Source organism: Pyxicephalus adspersus, chromosome 10 (assembly GCF_032062135.1).
Source record: "Pyxicephalus adspersus chromosome 10, UCB_Pads_2.0, whole genome shotgun sequence".
NCBI classification, from domain to species: domain Eukaryota; kingdom Metazoa; phylum Chordata; class Amphibia; order Anura; family Pyxicephalidae; genus Pyxicephalus; species Pyxicephalus adspersus.
This window is the reverse complement of record NC_092867.1, coordinates 1445946-1469626: the sequence shown is the minus strand read 5'-3', so window position 1 is coordinate 1469626 and position 23681 is coordinate 1445946. Positions and strand designations below refer to the sequence as shown.

General features: G+C 41.6%; 1 protein-coding gene across 1 annotated transcript in view; it reads right to left on the bottom strand.

Annotated features, from left to right (window-relative positions):
- The window catches only part of CFAP58 (cilia and flagella associated protein 58), a gene marked incomplete at its 5' end in the record, with an annotated part of 49995 nt that overhangs the window by 8181 nt on the left and 18133 nt on the right, over nucleotides 1–23681 (bottom strand). Inside the window, 5 exon segments of the mRNA XM_072424303.1 lie at nucleotides 10372–10476; nucleotides 13631–13742; nucleotides 17475–17698; nucleotides 19823–19963; nucleotides 23409–23555. Coding sequence (XP_072280404.1) covers nucleotides 10372–10476; nucleotides 13631–13742; nucleotides 17475–17698; nucleotides 19823–19963; nucleotides 23409–23555 — 729 coding nt within the window.

The following is a 23681-nucleotide window of genomic DNA, read 5'->3' as shown; positions in this document are numbered from 1 at the left end:
GAAACCAAACCACAGTCACTGGAAACACCTTCATCACCAAGAATCATAAAAGCTCAAATGCACAGCCATGCTCATAGTGTTTTGCGACATAAAGGCGTCATTTTGGTAGAATGGGGAAACAAGATGGCATCGGTGCTTCATAGTGAATAGAGAGAATTTTAACGGGGACAAACATTAGAATTGTCAAATGAATTCATAAAAGTTTTTATATCAGTCTTGTTATTTCATAGACAGACATCATATAATCAATACTGATATTCCTTCCGAATTCTCACTATAAAAAGGCTGTAACCCCTGAAAATTTTCTTCTCCTGCATGCAAGTCTTGATACCTTTCCAATTTCTCCTCTTCTCCACCTCTTGTTTAGGCTTCAGTATTGGCTGAAGTTGGTTTAACATGGCCAGGACTTTTTAAAATTTGTGAAATTCTCTAGGACCTCAGCAAGAACATAAAGGATCAGGTCAGGGATATCATCTGGGTCCCAATGTGATCATAATTCAGTGCAGAGTATAGACTGCCTACTGCTACCACTGGAGGAAAAAAATGGATGCCATTGCAAGATGAATGTTTGGTCACGTTGGAGTCCGATGAAACAGAACAGGTATATAGAGCATTTATACATTTAAGCCCCCTTTGTATAGGTCCGGTGCTTTGTGAGGTGTTACTGAATGTATATTACATGCGTTATTAAATGCATCGATGTGTGTTGTGCTAAGGCAGTCAGTTTGTTTTAGTTGAACTGCCTCCAATGATCTACTAATGACTTCCTCACTCATAACTTCATCACACGCAAAAATACTTTTTTAGAGTTGCCCCAACTCTCTGGAATGGTCTTCCTCATCTTATTCAGCTTTCTCCTTCTTTCTGCTTATTTAAAAGGCCCCCTATTTACATCTTCTTCTGTCTCTTAAACCCCACCATTCCATATCCCCTCCTATTGTGTGATATTTCCCCCACCTCCTAGATTGTAAGCTTTTCAGGGAATGGCCTCACCTCCTCCTCTGTATCTTTCTGTCATTTGCAACCCCTCTTTAATGTATAGCTCTGTGTAATATGTTGTTGCCTTATAAATCCTGTTTAATAATAATAATAATATTAATAACTGCCTACACACAATGCCACATAAAAAAATTGGACAGCAACCTCCATTTCTCACCACGGCATACAGATGTGTCTGCGGGGAACACTGGGGTGTCAATCACAATGAATAATAATGAATTGCCCATGGATTGTGTGTTACAGGGGAGTGTGTTGTTAAATTGACATTTCATGTCATGATATTGCCTTGAGAGGTGTATTTCCAGCCTTACTCTAAGTCTATGGTCAGGATGGATGATATTTAGTTATAGGTTGGCTTTAGACGCTGGTATTTGAAAACATATTTTCTATTACAAGCTCCAAATGAGAAAATGAGGAACGCACAGCAAAAAGTGATTCAGGTAGAAACGAGGAAATGTGAGTAAAAAAAAAGAACTAGGAGGGAAATCTATAAAACCTCTTCTCTTCTAAACAAGACATTGCTGACAAAACCACTTCTATAAAGTGTCCATTATTCTCTCTCCTTCCTGTACATGAGCAAAACGCTGGCTGCATTTGTTGTATCAGCTCTGTGAAAAGTTCTGACAACCTGGGGATTTAAGGCAGGAGGGGTGTGATGGAAACCGTGTTGTTGGTGCAGAAAGAAAGTTATATGGCCATATGGATGTAGAAACCTATCTGAGCTGAAGCGTTTCCACTGAAAAGTGCTGCTAATGCTACAGCATACAAATAGGTTCCTCAACCTTTTTAACATGATGGAACTCCACAAATAACTTTTGGGTCTTTAGGAACTCCTGGTGAGGAGACAATTATCTGGCCGGTGTTTTCTTGCAATAAGCCACCACAGTTCACCGCGCCATGTTTATTCCCATCAACAGCGTCACTTACAGCAACAAGGGAGATCAGGCAAAGAGCTGTCACTCCCATAGGCATCCCCAGTTTATCTTTAGCTGTGAATGATCTCTTGGTATCTCCTGCTCTGCAACTGAAGAGGATTTGGAGTTTATGCTGCAGCCAATAAGCAGAGTAGTTCCTGGTCTCCTATCCTGCGCTGCCATTGGCTGCTAGGATTTTATGGCCTCTCTGCTCTCTGCTTTGTCTTTACACTTGGATACCTCATCTGGTCGACTGATTATTAATATCTAGTATTTATATAGTGCTGACATATTACCCTGCACTTTACAAAGTCCGTAGTCATGTGACAAAGGAGCTTACAATCTATCGTCCCTACCATAGCCATACATCATTACCACAGTCTAAGGTCAATTTGGGGGAGGCCAGTCAACCTAACTGCATGTTTTTTGAATGTGGGAGGAACCCGGATTACCCAGAGGAAACCAATACAAAGATGGGGAGAACCTGCAAACTCCATGCAGATAAAGTCCTGCCGAGATTCCAACCTGTGACCCATCGCTGCAAAGGCCTAAGTGCTAACCACTGAGCCACTCTGCTGCCCTGATTACCCATGTATGACCTCTGGCTCTGTATTCTAGATTTGCCTCTGTTGGATACTTTTGTTCTGCATTATCTGTGGGCTCCTGGTCCTCTGTCTGTCCTTCCCCAGACACCATACCTTGCGCACAGACGTCTTTGGAACAATTGTGTGCTGCGACGGCACAACTAGTCTCCCAACCGAGGCTGAACGGAGGCTTGCTATAGGTGAAGAGTGTGGCGTTATACTGGAGGACTGGTGAGCATTGGTGCTGGGCCCATGCCTTACACCCTGCTAACATTTCTATACCACAGCTCACTATATTCACGTGGTGGTCAGTGGGATAAATTCCTCTTACATTGCTGGCCATGGGGAAAAATGTCACCCTTACAGATAGCCAAAAAGATCAATGGTGTCACCTAAATCGGGGCAGCACGGTGGCTCAGGGGTTAGCACTCTGGCCTTTGCAGCGCTAGGTCCTAGGTTCAAATCCCAGCCAGGACACTATCTGCATGGAGTTTGCAGGTTCTCCCCGCGTCTGCGTGGGTTTCCTCCGGGTACTCCGGTTTCCTCCCAAAAACATGCAGTTAGGTTCATTGGCTCCCCCTAAATTGACCTAGACTACATTAATGACATATGACTATAGTAGGGACATTAGATTGTGCGCTCCTTTGAGGGACACCTAGTGACACAACTATGGACTCTGTCCAGTGCTGCGTAATATGATGGCGCTATATAAATACTGTATAATAATAATAATAAAATAAACTGACCTGAGAGGCACAAACCGCTCATTGTTCAAGGAACCCCCCAGCAACCTCTGGAGGAACCCTAGTGATCCACAGAACACTGTTTAGGGAACACTGGTCTAGAACCATCCAACCTTGTAGTTTGAGGAGACGCCTTCTTTCCTAGTTGTAAACCTGTAATCAAAGCCAGTTCCATATAATAATGGGACTTGGTAAACCTTTTCTGCTATAACAAAGTGTGCAATATGACAATGGTAGTAAACCACGTTCTACGCTGTTGTTTGGCTTGGTTGCTTTATATCCACATCCTGTAGTATCTCCATACAAGACATAGCTTCTACCTTGTACAAGAACAGGTATGAAATTTTAAAATGCTGAGAGCATGTATCTTTACATAAAAACACTCAATATTGTCCACCACCTGCTGACTTCCATCTCAGAACAATTTATCAAGCAAGCTATGTTCTTCCATTCCTGCATAGCTTGCACTTTGCCTTCTCTCCCATGGGGTCTACAATTGGAATTTATACTTAAAAAATATACATTGAATAAAACAACTTAATTTTAAACTCAAAAGATTGTACCTTTCAAATTGCTATACTCTATAACCTTCAGATACAATTACATTTTATTTAGATTGATGTTTCCATGACATTTCTGATTTAATTTTATGAATGAGCTCACCTGGCAGGGAAAACCATTCTTTCTCCTACCTCCTTTTTCATGTCCTGCACATACCATCCATCAATCCCCTGCATCACCACATGTTTCTGTTAGCTATTGTGTTTCACAATTGTTGAAGGAAAGGCTAGCGAGAAACTGAATTATTCCACATACCAAAGACCAGTACCACACAAGGGGACATCGCAATGGAAATAGAGAGGAAAGGTCATTATAATACATCATCATTAGGTGAGATTAAAAATCGAAGTTTTCCCATTTGGCATTGTGGGTTCTATTTCACCTGTTACATTCTGCAAAATAGATACAAAATCTAGTAAAAATATTGGGAATCCTTAAAGTGGCTATAATAGCTGTACATACCTAGGAACCCAGCTCAGGAATTATGGGAATCCCTTACAATGGCCATAGCTGGTGTGCAAACCTAGGAGCTCATTTCTCAGCTCGGGAATCATTGGAACCCCTCTCATAATCTATAGAAGGTATACATAAGCAGGAACTCAGCTCGGGAATCATTGGAACCCCTCTCATAATCTATAGAAGTTATGCATAAGCAGGAAGTCAGCTCAGGAATCTTGGGGATTTCTTACAATGGCCTAGGTGGTGTACAAACCCAGGAACCCAGCTGAGGAATCACAAGATCTCTTATAATGACCGTAGCTGATGTGTATAACCAGGAACTCAGCTCAGAATTCATGGGAACCTCGTACATTGGGCATAACTGGTGTGCATATCCTGAAACTCAGCTTAGGAATCATGGGGACCCCTCATAATATCCATAGAAGTTATGCATATGCAGGAACCCAGATCAGGAATCATGATAACTCCCTTACAATGGCAAGAGTGAAAACCCAGGAACTCAGCTCAGCAATCATGGGAACCTCTTACTATGATCATAACTGATGTGCAAACCCTGGAACCCATCTCAGGAATCACAAAACGACCTTGCGATGGCCACATTAGGAGTGCAGACCAAGGAGTCTGCAGAAATATCACCAACAGTCCACCCAACAGAATGGACTGATTTATTAAAGACCATTCCCCATTGTGCACCTCTCTATTGAGCCCCTGCCATTTCGACTTCTGTAAAAGCCAAATGAACGACATTTTATATTATTAGCTGGAGTTATGCAGGGAGAGTGACAGGAAGGCGACATTGATTATCTGGCTGTAAAAAAAATATAGCGATCTATAGCCTGTGCCCATGTTACATAAAGACATTCAGTATTTCAGAGCGGGAAAAAGGCTTGGCAGTGACTGGGGACTTACAGTGCGATTACATTTAGGCTGCCAGTAATTGTCCAGAAAGACAAAGAGAGCTGAATCCGATGGCTTTTTCACAAAGTCCAAATAATAATGGGTCACATTAGAAGAACAGAGAATAGCAGCTCCATGCCGTAGTATCCACTTTGGTGCAGAAACAGCATAGCAAAATGAGTTGGCAAGGGGAGCCTTTTTTTTTTAAAGGGCATCAGTACCGTGCCAAGTTGTTTAATACAATCCTTGCTGGGCGAATTGGGAACGAGGATGGTGAAATACAATAGTCGGTGTTTACAGAGTAGGCCCCTGGAGCTGCGTTTCATTCTGCCACTGCGGCAGGCCAACAAACAGGCAGAAGAATTAAAGCCCGCAAGTGCTCCCTTGCCAGCAGTTGAGTGCGGGTGCCGAGCACATATCTCGGCGCCCGCTCTGCTGTTACAGCACACTCTTTGCTGATAAGCGCTCAATAGGTCACTGCGGGCTTTTCATTAAAAGGCTGTTTTTGTACAGCAAGTTGGATGGTGCAAGGGCAAAAAATGGATTTGGTTGCTTGTCAGGATGACAATAGAACATCTGGAGGATGGATTAAGACAGGTGAGCTGTGAGAAGTGCATATCCATAATCGGTGTCTGGATTTATTTGATTACACAGTTAACTAGGTTGGATATACACATGTTAACCAATTTCAGACTCTCAAAAACTTTGTCAGATTTAGTCAAGAGGAAGGCAAGAAAATTGTTGGGTAAAACTTCTCTCATATGTTGAGCTCTGGTAAATGGCCCCAAAAGTGGTGATCAAGCACAGATCTCCCAATCAATTTTGTTCCCCTGCTATCGAGAAGTGAAAGGCAAAAGCAACTCTCTAACAATCCATCAGCCAACATGGGCACCAAGCCCAAAGGGGTAATGTACCCTCATACCAGGCATTCTGCTTCCTTGAGATTGTTGGTGGTTGGAAGGCAAAGGGGATGTAAATTTTATCTAAGCTTTAACATGTCCAGTGCTCCCTCCAGTTCTTTTAGCAGGGCGCACCACCCAGCACTTACAGTAATCACCCAGTTGTTTATGGTTGGTCACTGAAAAGTTGGGTCACAATACAGGGCCAACAGCCACCTAAGGCTTCTTCCCACCCAGGGGAGAACACCGATGTTAATGTAATTTCTAAATATTTCCTTCCTGGTTATCCCATCAGGAAGGTCTATTTTCAGACACTTCCTGTTATACAGTGACAACACTCTGCCTCCACTTCCTCTTGCAGTATCACTGTGTCACAAGTGGTCAGATTGACAAGCATTACTCAGGCATCATCATCATCATCCGCCGCTGTCACCATCAGGCGAGAAAATGCCAGGTGAGAAGGTTTTCATTTCATAAACTGGGCACCAAATTCCCCAGAAATCTGTTGCCATGGATGCAGTTCTTCATTAGATTTTGAGAACAACTAGGTGTCTGCACACAGAAATGGTATTTGTGTAATTTATAATAATAATAAATCGAAACACCTGGCAAACCCATGAATATACATGTAAATATAATTATATGGCTGCTATATTACCAAAGAATTTGTATTTCTGTGCATTCAATCCTAAAAGTTACCCAGATCTGCCACACAGCCATATTGGTGATCCATAAATATTGGTACCGGTGTGTTCCAATATGGGAATACTTATCTTCCAAATGTCACTAATCAATCAGTCAATGCACACATTGCACTCATTCACTAATAACAAGAATCATTCTTCCTAAATATATTATCAATTAGAGATGTGTTACTATTCAAATGAAAATGGATGCAATAAAACAATTCCAAAATCGATAAAACTTTAAAACAGATCATCCATGTGGTCTTGTATTGTTTCGGGACTTGGGCGGTAATACGTACTTATGTCATACATTGTTGTTAAACAGGAATTATATAGCACCAACATATTATGCAGCGCTGTACAATAAATAGGGGTTGCAAATGACAGACTGATACAGACAGTCACACAGGCGAAGGAGACCCTGCCCCAAAGAGCTTACAATGTAGGAGGTGGGGGAAGTATCACACAATAGGAGGGGGATATGGAATGGTGGGAAGTAGTGAGGGTTTAGGAGACAGAAGAAGACGGGTAGGTGAGGGGGAAGCGTTGGGTTTTGAGGTCTCCTTTAAATGAGCAAAAAGTAGAAGCAAGCCGTACAGGACGAGGAAGACCATTCCAGAGAGTCGGGGCAGCTCTAGAAAGGTCTTGGAGCCGTGCGTGACACATGTTGGGAGTCGGCATTAGAATGAGGATCTGTATGCACATCCATCGATGATCTGCTAAAGTTTTATCGATTATGTAATTGTTTTAAACTCAGGAATTGTGAAAGTTTTGGATTAACATTAAAGATTTCATGGGAATACCGCAGCTGTGTTTTTAAACAAGAACCAACCAAAGTCAGTTGAAGACCACAGAATAATATTGTCTCCCTTGAAGTCAAGAAACTGTTTGTTTTTCCTATTAAAGAGTTCAATTGTTTTATTGGATCCACTTTCTTTTGAATAGTAGCATATCTGTAATTGATATTATATATAGTAAGAATGATTCCTATTAATAGTTAATAAGTGCAATTTGTGCATTGACTGATTGATTAGTGACATTTGGAAGATTAGTTTTATCAAGTATTTGCCATATTGGAACATTTGTTTAGCACCACTAGTCAGACTATGTATGTGTAAGCCCTGAGAAGACCCGAGGCACAGAGTCCAAGCAGTAACCAAGTTTTCTCCAGAGCCTCTAGTGGTGAGGATGTTTTGCTGCTTGTTACTGCCAGGTTGTGGACCTTGGGCACACCAGGGTGGGCACGAAGATACATAGTACCAAATCACTAGGCGGGAGAATTGTTAAGCAAGGCAGGCAGCAAGCAAGAACAGTCAGGTCACAAGCCAGGGGTCAAGAACCAGAAATCCAGGACATAGACGACGGGAACACGGGGGCCACTGCAGACACAGAGAACACAGGGAGCACAGGAGACATGGGGAGTCACTGCAGACACACAAGAACACTGGAACAGCACAAGGGAACTGGCTGGGAAACAACAGATTGGGCAGCAAGGGGTTAAACAGGTGCTGGACAGGAAATGCACTGAATTAATCAACAGCTGTAGAGGAAATGCTCAGCAGAGCTAGGGGGCTCGGCACTAGTGGAGACACTTTGCACGAATGCTGAGTGCTGTGTCTGAGCTAGCTAATTAGCTAATAAGATTAAAGGCCATTTCCTTGTTGGCTGCCGGGATGGGCGAAACTGATAAAACGTGGAAGAGCAGGCACGCCTGGGGTCAGAAAAGTCCGTATGCGCAGGGGAGGAGTCTGGAGCTTTAGCGAGGAAGAGGTAAGTGTGACATTGGTGACCTGACATTTTCCTGTATCAGCTCAGCAATAAAGTCTGGTCACCTCCCCAATCCTAGGTGGCAATATGGCCACCAGAACAGGTGACAGCAGCACTTAAAACAGGATCTTAAAAATGATTCTGTTTTCAACAAGCTCAGATTTTATAGAGCAACGTGTCATTTTTATTTGCAAAGAGACATTGTCCTCTAGATAAGCACATCTGCAATTTTTTCCCTCTTCCTCGTCAAACCCACAAAAAAAGGCAAATCATTTAATATTATCTGTAAGTGGGAAATAGAACATCAATAAACACAGACAACAACAACAACAACAAAAAAAAGACAACAAAAATACCATTCGCCGACATCCCCGCTGACTTAAATGGTACAATTAAGTCTGTCGGAGTGCCAGCCTTGGAAGGGTTTGCATAAGAATTGATCGAATGCACTGATATCTCATTTCAAAGTCTGCCAGCTCTCTACAGATGAAATCTCAGCCATGGCAGCTCGATCCGTTAAACTTTATCGCCATCTACTGCTGGGTTTGTCAGCTGCGTCCTGCGGACCTGAAAAGATCGAGAACTTCAAAAGGAATTTCTGAGTGTGCGAGAGCAATTACCTTCCAGGCCGAGAAACTGCACTGTATAGGCTTTGTCTTTGAAAGTACAGTGATCAGCCAAAACATAAAACCACTGACAGGTGCAGTGAATAATGTTGATTATCCCATTGCAATGACACCACTCAAGGAGGGGTATATGCAACAGAAAGTGAACAGTCTGTTCTTGGAGGCAATGAGCTGAAAGCAGTAAAATGGGAAAATGTCCAGATCTCAGCAACTCTGACAGGGACCAAACTGTGATGGCTGGACGATGGGTCAAAACATCGGCAAAGTGTACCCTAGACAACTATATCTCTATAAAACTTTCCCTAACTATCCTAGCTTGAAGTGATGCCATCACACCAGTGTCCATCCCTGATGAGATGTCAGTGAGCCAACCATATACAGCAGCCAAGGAGAAAGAGCTAAGATGCTGCTTTGTGTTCTGGCTTCGTATGGGAAAATAAATGCTGCAATAAAAAAGGGTCGTCACTAAACTTTTACAAGTTTGGAAGCAAACAATTGTCTGGAATATGCAGTCCAGATTCTTCACTGTAAGGTCTGTGAAAATGTGGAATCGGCTCCCTCAGGAAGTAGTTTCAGCAACTACTATAGATTGCTTTAGGAAAAAGCTGGATGATATCTAGAAGCACAGAATATAACTGGGGATTAAGGATTTATAGTAAAAATAACAGGAACTGTTGATCCAGGGACTATCTGATTGTCTCAGAGAAACAGGAAGAATCAAGAAGGGGTTTATAAGGGTTTTTTTGCCTTCCTCTGGATCAGCTGGATGGATGTCCATAGGGTTTTATATCTGAGATATGTTAATTTCCCTAGTGGTTGAACTTGATCGGCTTGATGGACACACCTTTGACCATATCTTGCAGTGTCTGCAGGACTTCAAAAAGCTGCACATTTCTGAGAGACACAAGAAAATGTCAAGTCCTTCCTCCAGCATCAACCAAAGTCTGAAAAATTATTTTTGGCTGTGGAAGCCCTTTAATTAAAAAGCTTCAGTGCACTGTGTGGCATCAAAGGAGGAAATCTTTACTTGTCAAAGCGAGGCATCTAATTGTACGACAGGGGCCACAGCCGACACAAAGCCCCTACCGGAGATGTGAGGATATCTGTGTAAGTAAGGCAGGAAAGCCGCACGTACTGATCCCTGCTGCTGGTAATGAGCACAATTCAGCCATGATTGCTTGATCCAGAGTGAGTGGATAAAAAAACGTTAATCATTTAGTAAAACACTGGTCTTACCTGTAGCAGCAGTTCTTTCTCCACCACCTCCTCGGTTTTACTAATGAGACGTTTCTGCAGAGTGTGTATCTTCTGGATTAGCTCGTAGGTGCTGGGGTCACTGGCCTGTTAAGAGAAACATTTTGTCACGTTTAATTAAAATGGCAGCATGTTGATCATCCATTGTTCAGGCCGATCTTATTCATGGAGATGATTAAAGAATTCATATTCTTTCTATGCAATAAAACATAAAAAGATGAAGTTATAGCTTGAACTAAAGTAAACTCAATCACCAAAATCTAAAATAAACTTTAATGTACAACTGATGTCTATTATATGACAGTCTGAACAATTCCTGAGCCTCATAAATTACCTTTACTTCCCTGAACTAAATCCTCTATGATTTGTATCTCACATGCTTCCCCTTCCCATACACTGCAGATCACAGTGGGAGGGGTTCAGTGCTGTCAATCCAGCAAGCAGTAGGCAGGAGTGGGTGTGGTCAGATTCTGATTGACAAGCTGTGGTAGTGATAGTCACTCCCCTTAAAGATCGCCTCTTACTGTAGCTTAGACAGAGACTACATAAGAATGATACCTTTGCTTTGGCATCAGGTGCAGTGTGGAATTCTTGCCACTCCGTCACAGGCAGTTACATCAGGGGACCCCGCTTGCTGGATCAACAGGTGTTTGGAGAGGGATTAGGAGAAAACTCTAAATGTGGATAAACTTTAGGTGGAAATAAAGTTCTGGCATCAAGCAGGTCTTTATGGCAGAAATGAACAGGTGATGTCCCTTCTGCAATAGGTTTTCCCACCTGCCCGATCACCACCCATCAGCCAAATGTGATATCTGGCAATCCCGGGTTCTGCCTGGGGGGAAGGTACGCCATCCCGACCTGGCCAATCAAAATGGTCAAAGATCGGAATGTGGAAGAGAAGAAATGATGGCAGTGCCTGCAACTGAACGGGAACAGGGGAGCAACCCCCGGATTTAGTTCTGCTTTATGTATTGCAGCACAAACGTTTTTAATTGGGGGGGGTCTATATATAATTTTCAATATATTTAAATCTGCATTTTTTACATTAACATAACACTTGGCGATCGTGCCATGATGGAGCTTGTAAAGTCACTTCTAGCTATAGGGTGACAACACTACAACTTCTGCTCCCATGCTGTCATCCTATCACGTGGCTAAAAGATCAATTCACATTACAAAGTCTTGCTCCTAGATTGTAAGCTCTTTGGGGCAAGGTTGTGTCCTCCACCTGTGTCACTGTCCGTATCTATTATCTATCCTATTGTTTATTATTATTATTATTACTATTATTATTAATAATATTAATGGTTCACCATTGCCCCCCATCAGAAAACCTGCCTGGAGAAAAGCCATGCAGCCATGACTGGAGTGCACATAGATAGGGAACAATTGCAGGAAATCAGCAGCCATGAGATGTATTTTTTTATAAAAGTGCCATTTTTTTTAGAAGGAAACATTTGCAAACAGCAAACTATAATAAATAGTTTCACACAATATGGCATAATCTGTTTGTGTAGGTGGACGTAAGAAGGCTCCAAGCTAGGACCATCGCAGGTAAAGGTTAGGCAGACGTTGATGTCTCCGGGAGGCAATGCAAGACGGGGTTAGTGTTGTGAATGACAGCAAGGGCAGAGTAGCGCTATGCGAGGTCGACTAGCAGTGTAAAATGTATGAAACCGCTAACAATAAACCTCTCTAATTTAATCCCTTTACAAATCTACCGTTGAGATGATTTGGGTAAATTTGCAAGTGCAGAAAATACGTGTAGATCATGTACAAAATTCAGAAATGTTCTGTGTCCCAATTACCTCTCCTAGCACTGATCTGGGAGTGCAGAGTAATTTGTGTACGAAAGGTAATGGGCTGATTTGCCAATGTGCAGTCTGCTACAGGCGCAACGAACATCAAAAACGTTTGTTGTGAAACCCAACTGGGCAAAGAATTGGTTTCAATGGGGCCCGCAGCTAAGGTAAGTAGTGGGGAGGGCTTCCCATCTGGCTGGTAGAAGAACAACCTTTAATGGCCAGCATTGTCTTTCAGCAAACTGTGCTACGGAAGAAGCTCATCTGTGGGATCTGACCAAACGTGTTACCCTTCCCTCCTCTCAGGTGAATCAATGATACTCAGGTGCCAGCTTGCCAGTCGTCCTTCCTTGGACCACTTTTGGTAGGTACTAACCACTGCATACACCACAAGATCTGCTGTCTTGGAAATGCTCTAACAATCCAGCCATCACAATTGTACATCTTACAGATTCTTACACATTTTTTCAGCATCTAACACATTACCTTCAAGAACTGACTGACCATTTGCTAAATCCTCCTCTGCCTCCCCTTCCTTTGTCAGGGCCATTGTACCCAGATCATTAATATGACTGACGTTGCCCATCAATGGGTTTAATGTTTTGGCTGATCAGTGAGTAAATATATACATGTATGTATATATATATATATATATATATATATATATATATATATATATGTGTGTGTGTGTGTGTGTTGTATGTATGTATGTATATATGTATTTATATTGCATGCGTCTTATGGCCTTACCTTACCTAACCCTACAGGTTCTTTCTCTTCTCCTCCAGTGGTGGGTGGCCTTTACTATTGCATTGAACAGCACTGAATTCAAACAATCCATAACCACCAATTTATGCTTTAATACAGTGAGACAACATTAGTTTGCCCAATTGGTAAATGAATATATTTTCAATGATGTGGCAGTGAATATGATACAACACAAACAAAACAGACCACATGTGAGCCTTAAAAGTCCCACATGTGGTCTGTTGTGTTTGTTTAATACAGTGACTCCCAGTTGTTATAATGGTGCTTCCCCAGGGAGTCTGGTTAATGACATCCTGAGTTCTATGGTGTAATTTTAATGATTGGTTTATAGTTGCATTGTGTAGTTTTTGTTCCACTTGTTGCCATAGCCGTGGACTGTAAGTCTATAAGAAGGGGCAATGATTTCTGTTACATGGGTAGAAAAGGCTTCATGCAGTCTTCTAGTTGAAGGGGATGCGCAGGAGCACCAGGGGAAAAACGCTGCAATAAATTCAGCAGCCACCTATGCATGCCATCATCTTTCTGAAGGAAGTAACCCTAAACCATCTTTACCAGAAGGATCAACGGGTATGCAGGAGAGAAAGGAATGGTGCAATGCATGTACAGCAACCTATCAGGAGTTATTTATTGTATTGTATTTAATATCTATTTAATAGGAAGAAATGTTCTACCTCTAGTTTTCTCCACCTATGGACATTCATGGGGTTCTCAAGCTCCTCCTCCAAGGCTCTGCACCGCGTCCTTTCTTTCAGCAGTTCCCGCTGCATATGAAAGATCTCCCGTCTGTAAATCATCAAACATGGAATTAAAAAAACTTTCATACAGATTTGGATTTGCATCTGCTCTGCTAATACCCGACCCCTGTAATTAATTAAATTTCAGTTATTTCAATCATGCTGGCTCAAATTACCCAGGCCCTACCATAAGCCATGATATGCTTGCATTGCATTGAGAAATACAAAGACCTATTGATGTCACTGGGCCTAACAAAAATATATATAATAAAACATAAGTATTTCTATGTAAAAATTTCATGAACATGTGGATGAGGAGGGGAAGAAGCAACCAGGAAATGCAAAATATAAGAAAGCCGAACTTCCCTTTTAACATGGGATATATAAATGTAGATCTGGTTCTCTTTAAGAAAATCCACCATAAATGTAACAGCTGGCTGTGAGTCTTCCCAGCCTAGAAAATTAAGTTAAGGTTCACATGTCAAACTTGTTTGCTGACAGGCTGAGATGCTGCAGAAGGACAAAGGGTAACTATGTAAATCTGGCACACGCTCAAATCATTTTGCATTTATGGCTTTAAAAGGCTGCCAGTAACTCAGCATGAAGAAGGTCTTGCAGGTAAGGTGAAGCCGTGCGCTGCCTGCTTGCAATGGGAATTTTAATTGGATGGGAGCAGCCAATTATCCGACGGTGGAGTGGTTGACTTTGCAAATGCCACTTTTGTTACTCAGATGAATCATTTAAAAGGACAAGTGTTTGACTCTGACACAACTTCCCACCGGGGTATAAGAATCCGAGGTGCAGCCTGGGGTTATTATGTCAATGCTCTGCAAATGACCAGCTGAAAGGAGATACAGATAATAAACCATACAAGTAACATCCCAGACATGTCATCTGATTTCCACTATTCTTCTACAGGATGATAGGAAAGATCATTGTTCGGGCAAAGCTCAACATGACAGCCCAGTCACATTTCTTCTGTTCCCCTGCTTTCATCTATTTGGTTTGTATAGCTCTGAATTGAGGAAAGCCAATGTAAATCTTAACATGGCAAGCTGATTTTTTAAAACAAAGTCAGCATTTTTCACTGCAAATTAAAAATATATATTAGGAAATGGGAGTGTTGATACCCAAAATGGGGGTTTTAGTTTTAGAGCAGGTTGGTGGGATATTTTAATGCCGTGTCCATTTTGGGGTAAATTCTCCATCTGTGATAGAACAGGAAACAAGAGGAAATCTTTCCAAAGTCAGTGAAACAAGTGTTCACATTGGAGAGTTTTTTCTTGGATTCGGTTTTTGTGGCAAATGTAAAATTTTGGATTTCTCATCATCTGATCACCAGGACAGAGATCGTGAATTTTCCTAATGGAGACACAGAACAGTAATAAAACCATTGAGAAGTATAGGTAAAAGTGAAGGGGTCCTGGATCCATAAACTGAGCAAAGGTTCTCGTTGAGGTCTTTAGTAGTGTGGAGGGAATGGTTCTTCTTGGGAAGCCCACCAATACCTGGTTCGCTATTCGATGAGTAGTGACTGGGTGTGCAAGAAGGAAAGAGCGAAAAGCATGATTCCTAAATCAAACAAATCCATTACAAATTAATGAATCCCCCCTCATCAGGGCTTAGTACTGTGTAATAGTACATTGGACTGATAAAATTGCAGAGTTTCTGTCAGGTAACGTGACCAATGGCTGCATCAGTACACACTTTATTGAACAGTACCCAGCCCTGATGAAGGGAGGTCTTTGTACACCTGGCTGGGATTGGTTTGCAGAAAGGGAATATGGAACTTACCTAGAACACTGATAGAGGCCTAGATTATTCTATTGGAGCTTGGCACTGAATAGCTGGTCTGGCAGAGCCAGCCAATTAGTGACTTTGCTGGTATACATTTCCAGGTCAATGATTGAACTCAGGAGGATCACTGCTGTTTCTCTGGCAGCTGAAATGAGGGTGGAGGGGCTGAATGGTATAAGACACTTACTATTGTAGGACAGGGTAATGGGAGAGGTCCGGTTTACAAAAATTAATGTCTGCATGAGCATCAGTTTTACTCCAAGCAGACTTTCTGAATTAGGGTTCCACCGTAGGCTAATAGTGGTTCCATAACAAGTGCTGCATTTGGTCTCCCAACAGATCCAAGAAGTGTGGGATCTGTGGAACCTTTTCTAAAACTTTTCTAACTTTTTTCCAAACTGATTTTTCCTGGCTGATCATGTAGAGTAACATTACCAAATTCATTAAATAAAATTAGTTTTACTTGTCACCTTATTCTCTCAGACTTAATTCCTGGGTCAAAGGTCAGGAATTACCTAGAATGAGCTGAGAACTTAGTTTTGCAAGCACTGCCATTAAGATCAACAGGTAGTTCCAACAATTGCCGCTCACTATGAAAAGGCTATATGCACCAGCGCCAACATGTCATGGATTCAGGAACTAGTTTGCTATACCAATGACATGTCTGTGGCAACGCAGGTTGAAATATTTTAGGACCACACAATGACACGGCCTTGCCAAGACAATCAAAGGTTTTGAAAGAAGTGTTGTATGATATTTTATTCATGTGAGCAGTCTTAGAACTGCCCTCTGCTAGGAAAGTCAGATATACCTGACTCCTCCATAATGAGGGCCCTAGAGATTTAATAAAATGCTGAATGTCCCCTTCTCAGAGTCCTTTGTTTCAAAAATATTAACAATAATTTTTATCATTGTCCTAATCCCCTTCACTCCTGATCCCTGGATTGTACTCCCATCAGTGAATTGATTAGGAAAACAATCAGTGGGAATTAATTAGCATCACCAGGGACATAGTTTCTGGTTGAGCATCACCAGAGAATGCAATGGGTTCACTGGGACCAGGTAATCCCTTTACAATTCCACCCCGACTCGGGTTTAAAGCTTTTGGTACTGAAAATTAACCCTAAGCCACACTCGGGAATACTGCCAAGGAGGTTAAAGGCAGCTGTAATAAAACAAAATCCCTGGTGTCAAATCTGCATTCCGAAAGGGTCACATTTAACCCTTCAGTACTTACTATGGGGCCTTCTAATCCCAGAGGGCCAGTAAAGACTCATTTGCATCTGACAGGTCCCCATACTATGATTTTCTTATAAAATGTCTCCAGTTTCCCGCTGCCTCTGTAGAATATCCACAGTCTCTGGCCATCTCCTTTAGTGTATCTGTGGTCTCCAGCAGCTACATATACTTGATATCTGTGGCCACTTGAGGTTATCACTGACCACAGCTGAGGGCTTCTATTTATTATTATTATTATTATTATTATTATTAATAAACAGGATTTATAAAGCAGCAACATATAATGCAGCGCTGTACAATAAATAGGGGTTGCAAATGACAGACCGATACAGAAAGTGACGCAGGAGGAGGAGAGGACCCTGCCCCGAAGAGCTTACAATCTAGGAGGTGGGGGAAGTCTCCACGATAGGAGAGGGATATGGAATGGTGGGTGAGTAGTGAGGGTTTAAGAAGAAGAAGACGGGTAGGTAAGGTTGAATCGTTGGATTTGCTCTTGGAGTGCTCTTTTAAATGAGCAGAAAACAGGAGCAAGCCAAATAGGATGAGTAGGGTCATTCCAGAGAGTCATGGCAGCTCTAGAAAAGTCTTGGAAGTTCTTACAGGTTGACCACCATGCATGTAATGTGCATTGCATAATTGCCACCATTTCCGCATGTGGTAATGCGACATGTATCACAGCTGAGGTCTCCTACACCTTGGATGCCACCACTGCCCTACACGACAGTCGCAGTGAGGATCTTCTTACCTGAGCTCATCCGCATTGGCCACAGTCTTGGTGAGGACTCCTTTCTCACTTCTCAGCGTCTTGATCTCAAGTTTGAGCAGTCGGATGTCCTCCACTCTCTGCTTGTACTGGCTTTCTCCTTTATTCAGGATAGACTGCAGGATTTTAATCTTCTCATACAGCAAAGCCAACTCATCATTCCTGCGGACCAGCTGGGTGCCTAAAACATCCCTCTCACTAATCACCTGGGTACAAAGAGACAACATGGGTACTTTGTTAGTTTTTAAATCAAATCTATGTATTTCTATTAGATTGTGAGCCCCTTTGAGGCACAGCTAGTGACATGATTATGGACTTTGCACAGTGCTGCGTAATATGTAGGTATAATAATAATTATATACCAAATTTCAGCCCTGGTGGTATCATTGCTGGGTCTTCGAACCAATGCAGGCAGGTTATAGCTGGTGGGTGAAGCTGGCATGTGCTGTACTTAGCTTCCTGAAAACATCACAGCCCTAAAGCAGAGAAGATTGCTAGCTCCTGGGATGAAGTATTATTGTATAACACCCTGAGCTTCCATGATTTGAAACTTAACATCAAGTGAAATTCAATGAATGGAAGGGGCAGACCAGTCTGGCTGGGGAGGGACAGGATAGTATTATAACTTTTATATTTATAACTTCTGCTGGTGGCTTTTGTGAATTTTTAAAGCTTAAATATGAAACATTCAATAGAAATATATTACTGTAGCAGGGATGGAGAGGCTTTCTGACTATTCCACTGGAAAACCACCTGAGAGTTATTATTTTTTAGCAATTCAAATACAAAAACCTGGAATACTGAATACATGTATTGTGGATGTACAGGTGGATTTGTCTGGTCTGTGCCCTTGTGAACCTCTTGTGTCCTCCTTCCCAGACTTGTTGGGCTCGGAGTGACCGGATAAGAAGAAAGTTATGGCTGTTATGCTCCGATGGGTCATGAGAAAGAAAGCAGCTGGTAATATACAAAATATTATCTCATACTAACAACTGCAAGTTTTTTTTTTCACATTATAATGTAACAAGGAGGTTTGTCCATAATGAGCTAGCAATTGTCATGATTTGATTGGTTGAGATCAGTCTATAATTGTTACCTACAGATATTATACAATTGAGTGCTGACATTTTCTGGATACATGTAAAGAAATGCCAGCGTCTCCCTGACTGACTCTTCCCAGTTAGATGATATAGAAATGTGCCCTCCCTGGGGTAGACCGAGTCGTGTGATCTTGCTGCTGTCACTGTTGCTGTTTTGGACCATTGTACCCCATCCAATAAAGATAAGTACTAACATTTAATTAGGCAGTGCCTAAGTGTTCTGTATTATTTTTTAATATTTCCTGACAACTGTAGTCCCACAAATACTTCCATCTTGTTATATTACAAGCAATTAGTCATGGTTATAGCACAATCTATGACAAAGGGATTTGCACCATGAAATCTTGGCAGGGCTTTGTTAGGTGTAGAAATGTTCTTTAATTTCTAAATGGCATGTCACATTTTTTCTGCTTTCCAATTACCATTTCAGGCAGATGGAAAGGAGGATTTTGATGCAGACATCCCATCATTAATATATACCAATGGCAGGAAAGTCATCTGATGCTATATATCAGAATTTAGGGAAAGTAACGGGGGGGGGCATTTATTTTACATTGATTGTGTTGAAGCAGGAAACGCACTCACAGGAGGAGATAGAAGAATGATAGAGAGATATGTCTGTCACCTTGTTGCCTTTTTAATGTCCAGTCACAGGCTGGGGGAGGAAAAATACTTTGTTGTTTTACTTAACTGCAGCAAAGGAAAAATCAGGTCTCTAGGATGACCGTGCCAAATCTATTAATGAACAGAAATTGATAAAATCTGACACCTAAAACAACTCTGATAAATGCATTTAGTGTATTTATCTGTCTGCCTGAAGTTCAGCTTTAAAGCATTGCCCCACAACCATGTATGGGGCAGGGAATGGATCTGATATTTATTTGCTGCAGTCTTACTTTCATGTGCCCTCTCTACTCTGTAAAAGGGAAATGATGGGCTTATACATTCTTTGCATTGCAGGACAACGGATTGGCTCCTCATGTTGCTTCTCTCTATACATCTCTGAGCTCTCGTGTACAGATTGTACAATAAGCAGCTGGAAGCTCATACTAAGTCTAATGAGGTACTCAGTACTAAGTCTAATAATGTATTACTGAACACACAGCTGTTTCACAGTTTTAAGGTTAATTTACCTTTCTGGCAGCCATAAAAACCAATTTAGGGTGGAAATGAACTTTCTTGCAGAATACGTGCGGATTGGTTGTACTGCATTGAAAATTATAACAATACCTGATCCAGTTCCTTCTTCTGACGAAGTCTTTCCGCATCAGCATCGGACAGAATCTTCAGCAGCCTCGTCTCTTCTGCCTTCTGGTTGTCAATTAATTGTTGTGTCTCAGTTGCTTGCTGCTTTAATTTCTGCAGTTCAGCCTGTTGGTGAGAACACGATGGTGATTAATAGACACTGAAAGGTGAAGTCAGCACTTTATGCGGAAAATAAAAAAAAAAAAGGATTTTACTGTTGGAGCAAAACCCAGGACTGCAAAAACAGTGGAATCCAAGAAAATAGATTTTTTGATACATAAATCCTATATTCTTCTTTGTCCATGGGGGACACAGAAGATCCAAAAGCAGACATGGTGAAGCATGGTGGTGGAAACATTTGGGTTTGCTTTTCTTCAGCTGGAACAGGGGCTTTAGTCAAGGTGCAGGGAATTATGAACAGTTCTGAATACCAGCCACTGTTAGCCCAAAACCTTCAGGTGTCTGCTAGACAATGAAGAGGACCATTTAATACGAGCACCCAAATTATTGGCTTCACCAGAAGAAAAATAACTTTTGGATTGGCCCAGCCAGAGCCCAGACCTAAATCCAAAAGACAATATGTGGGGTGACCTGAAAAGGGCGGTGCACAGGACATGTCCCAGCAATCGGACAGATTTAGAGGACTTTTGCAAAGAAGAGTCAGCAAATATTGCTAAGCCAAGATGTGTCATGCTGATACTCCGAACCAAGAGGACTGAATGCTGGAATTACATCAAAAGGAACTTCAACAAACTATTAGTGTAAGGTTGGGTATACATGTTCAATAATTATCGCTGGAAAGGATCTTTCACAATCCTTTCCAACGACAAAAAGACTGAATGAGTGCTGTACATAAAGCGCCGCACTGCTCGATAAAGAGGGGAGAATGACAAAGTGGCACCCCGCTGCGTTCTCTACCCTTTACTTGTATTACGATCATTCTTCGTTTGTGAATTCCCCAGGACAGATCAATGAATAACGTTGGATGGGCGATGTACACATGTCAGATTCTCGTCTAATACCAGCCCGGAGGCGATTATCAGACGAGAATCATCGTGTGTACGTTGCGTAAGGGTCTGCACACTTATGCAACCAGCTTTTTGTACATTTCTTTTTCCATAACAGATTTGTTTGTTTTCCATTGGAGTTGTATAGATTATAGGTCATATTATTGGTGGGAAAAGTTTGCAAATGATTTTTTGTGATCTCATTTTTATATCACAAAAACCAGGCATTGTACCGGGGGTTTGTCCACTTTTTATAGCCACTGTGTATATCTAACTATCCATCTATTCCTCTATCTGTCTGTCTATCTATCTATCTATCTATCTATCTATCTATCTATCTATCTATCTATCTATCTATCCATCCTTCTATCTATCTATCTATCTATCTATCTATTCCTCTATCTGTCTATCTATCTATCTATCTATCTATCTATCTATCTATCTATCTATCTATCTATCTATCCCTCTATCTATCTATCTATCCCTCTATCTATCTATCTATCTATCTATCTATCTATCTATCATTTATCTATATATAGATAGATCTAGTAAATCTACAGGGCTAATATAATATCAGAGTTATGATTCAGTGATCACCTGCAGCTTTGAGACTTCAGAAATGAGCCTTCAGCTTACAGATACCACTGTAACCTATATATGATAGTGTTTGTCTGTTTAATATCGTATTGTCAGATACAATTACCAAATAGAACATTTTTTTTTTTTTTTTGCCAATCTATAACAAAATAAACTGCAGCAGGGTTTTTTATCAAATAAAACCTCATATGTCCTACAAACATGCAAAAATTATGTAGATATAAATTAGAATTATCGTCAAGTTAACCAACACATGGTGAGGCTGATAAATTTAGCCCAGTATTTAGGCATCAATAGGATAAAAGGATCAATTGTTAGGAAGTGGTATCCAGACTATACAGTAAGAACATCTCAGCTAGGTGGTGAATGTGGCTGTACAGTCCCAGTACGATGAGGACTTTGAGTCTGATTTATTGAGGCTCTCCAAGGCTGGAGAGGATAAACTTTCATCAGTGAAGCTGCGTGATCCAGTAAACCTGGAATGGATCTGATCTAGAATTCAAAACATTTGCTAACAAATAGCAAATGACTTTGAAGAAATCCATTGCAGGTATGCTGGATCACCCAGCTTTGGTGATGAAACTGTATCCTTTCCTTCCTTGGAGAGCTTTCATAAATCAGGCCCTTTGCCTTCTCATAGGCAGTGCTTTGCCCGCTGCAGAGCCGTAATAACCTGGGTGACAGACCGGGCCGCCCAGGGCTCTGACTAATGTGCGCCTCATCTATGGGCACCTTTCCTTGTTAAATAATTGAGCTGAAAAGGCACCGGTGTCAGACTGATAGCTGCTGAATCTTGAGCTGCTCGAGTAAATGAGATGCGTGTGCCGGCAGCGAGATGAACGCTGGGAGAGGATGCTGTAGATTTTCACCAACTGTGACAGGTGTGAAGGATGACGGGGAGATGAGCTTAAACTCATCAATTGTTCCTCCCGTCCCCCAATTGATCAGCAATCTGACAACTGTAACATGCATTATTTACAAGACGCCGTCAACAAGGGCCAGAGATAGGGCATGGCCCAGACATAGACGGCCAAGAGGGAAACTAAGAAAAATGAGTGATTTGCTGGGTTCAATATTCAGCCTGGAATGGGGTTGATTCACGGCTTGTGAATATCTGGTCTGCAGGGGTTTAAATAAAGAGATTGGAGGGTATGCCCACGCATTACTAAATTAAACCCCAAACCCCCCCCCCATTTATCCCATTTCCATGATCATGTACCAGGTTTTTCTTTTCTCCTAAAACCTTGGCAAGGAATAGCTTTTATTGCTCCCTGTAACATAATTTAAGGTTTTAAAATTCCTGCACAACTCCAGAACTACATCTCCCAAGTGCTTTCATTCTATGTGTGTTGGAAAGATTTTGGAAGTCAAGGCAGCAGTATTGTTTTCATGAAAATAAATGACAGAGGAGGGATAGGCAAGGTTTTGTAGTCCACCGTGCAGGACTGACAACGCTGTTTGAGATTTCAGCACAGCAAAGGCAATGGGCCCGATTTATAAAAGCTCTCCAAGGCTGGAGAAGATAGATTTTCATCGGTAAAGCTGGGTGATCCAGCAAACTTGGAATGGATTTTTTAAACGTCTTTGCTATTTGTTTACAAATGTTTTCAATCCTGGACCAGATCTATTTCAGATTTGCTGGATCACTCAGCTTCACTGATGAACGTGTACCCTCTCCAGCCTTAGAGAGCTTTCTTTAATCAGGGTCACGGTTTTGTAAGCCCAAAGAGAAAATTAAGAGCTCACTGCATTTCTGATAACAGGTATGTTACCATAACTGCAAAGTTTTTAAAGACCACCGGTACCTACATAATTGTATAGGACAACATTAATTGGAACAAAAGTACATATTAACCTCACAATCTATCCCCTCCTTCCAAACCTTCTAACCCCCTGGGAATTTTGTGACCTTGGTTTTATTTGACAACCTGAAATTCAGCTGTCACTTCGATGTACAGAAGACAAACCTTTAGAGCTTCTTTTTCTTTCTCTATTCGCTGGTGGTCGAGGTGAACCTTCACCAGGGCCGACTCCTTGGAGGAAATCTCTTCCTTCAGCTGGTCAACCTGATGGTTCATGATCTTCAGCTTCCGCTTCATCTCTGTAATTTCATCCTAGACACATAAAGGGTGTTTGATGAATAAGAGTTATGGCTAACAAGTATCTGCCACCACTCCAACCTAATTTTCTCCTGTCTAGCACCAACATAATATAAAAATACATAAAATCCACAGGGAATG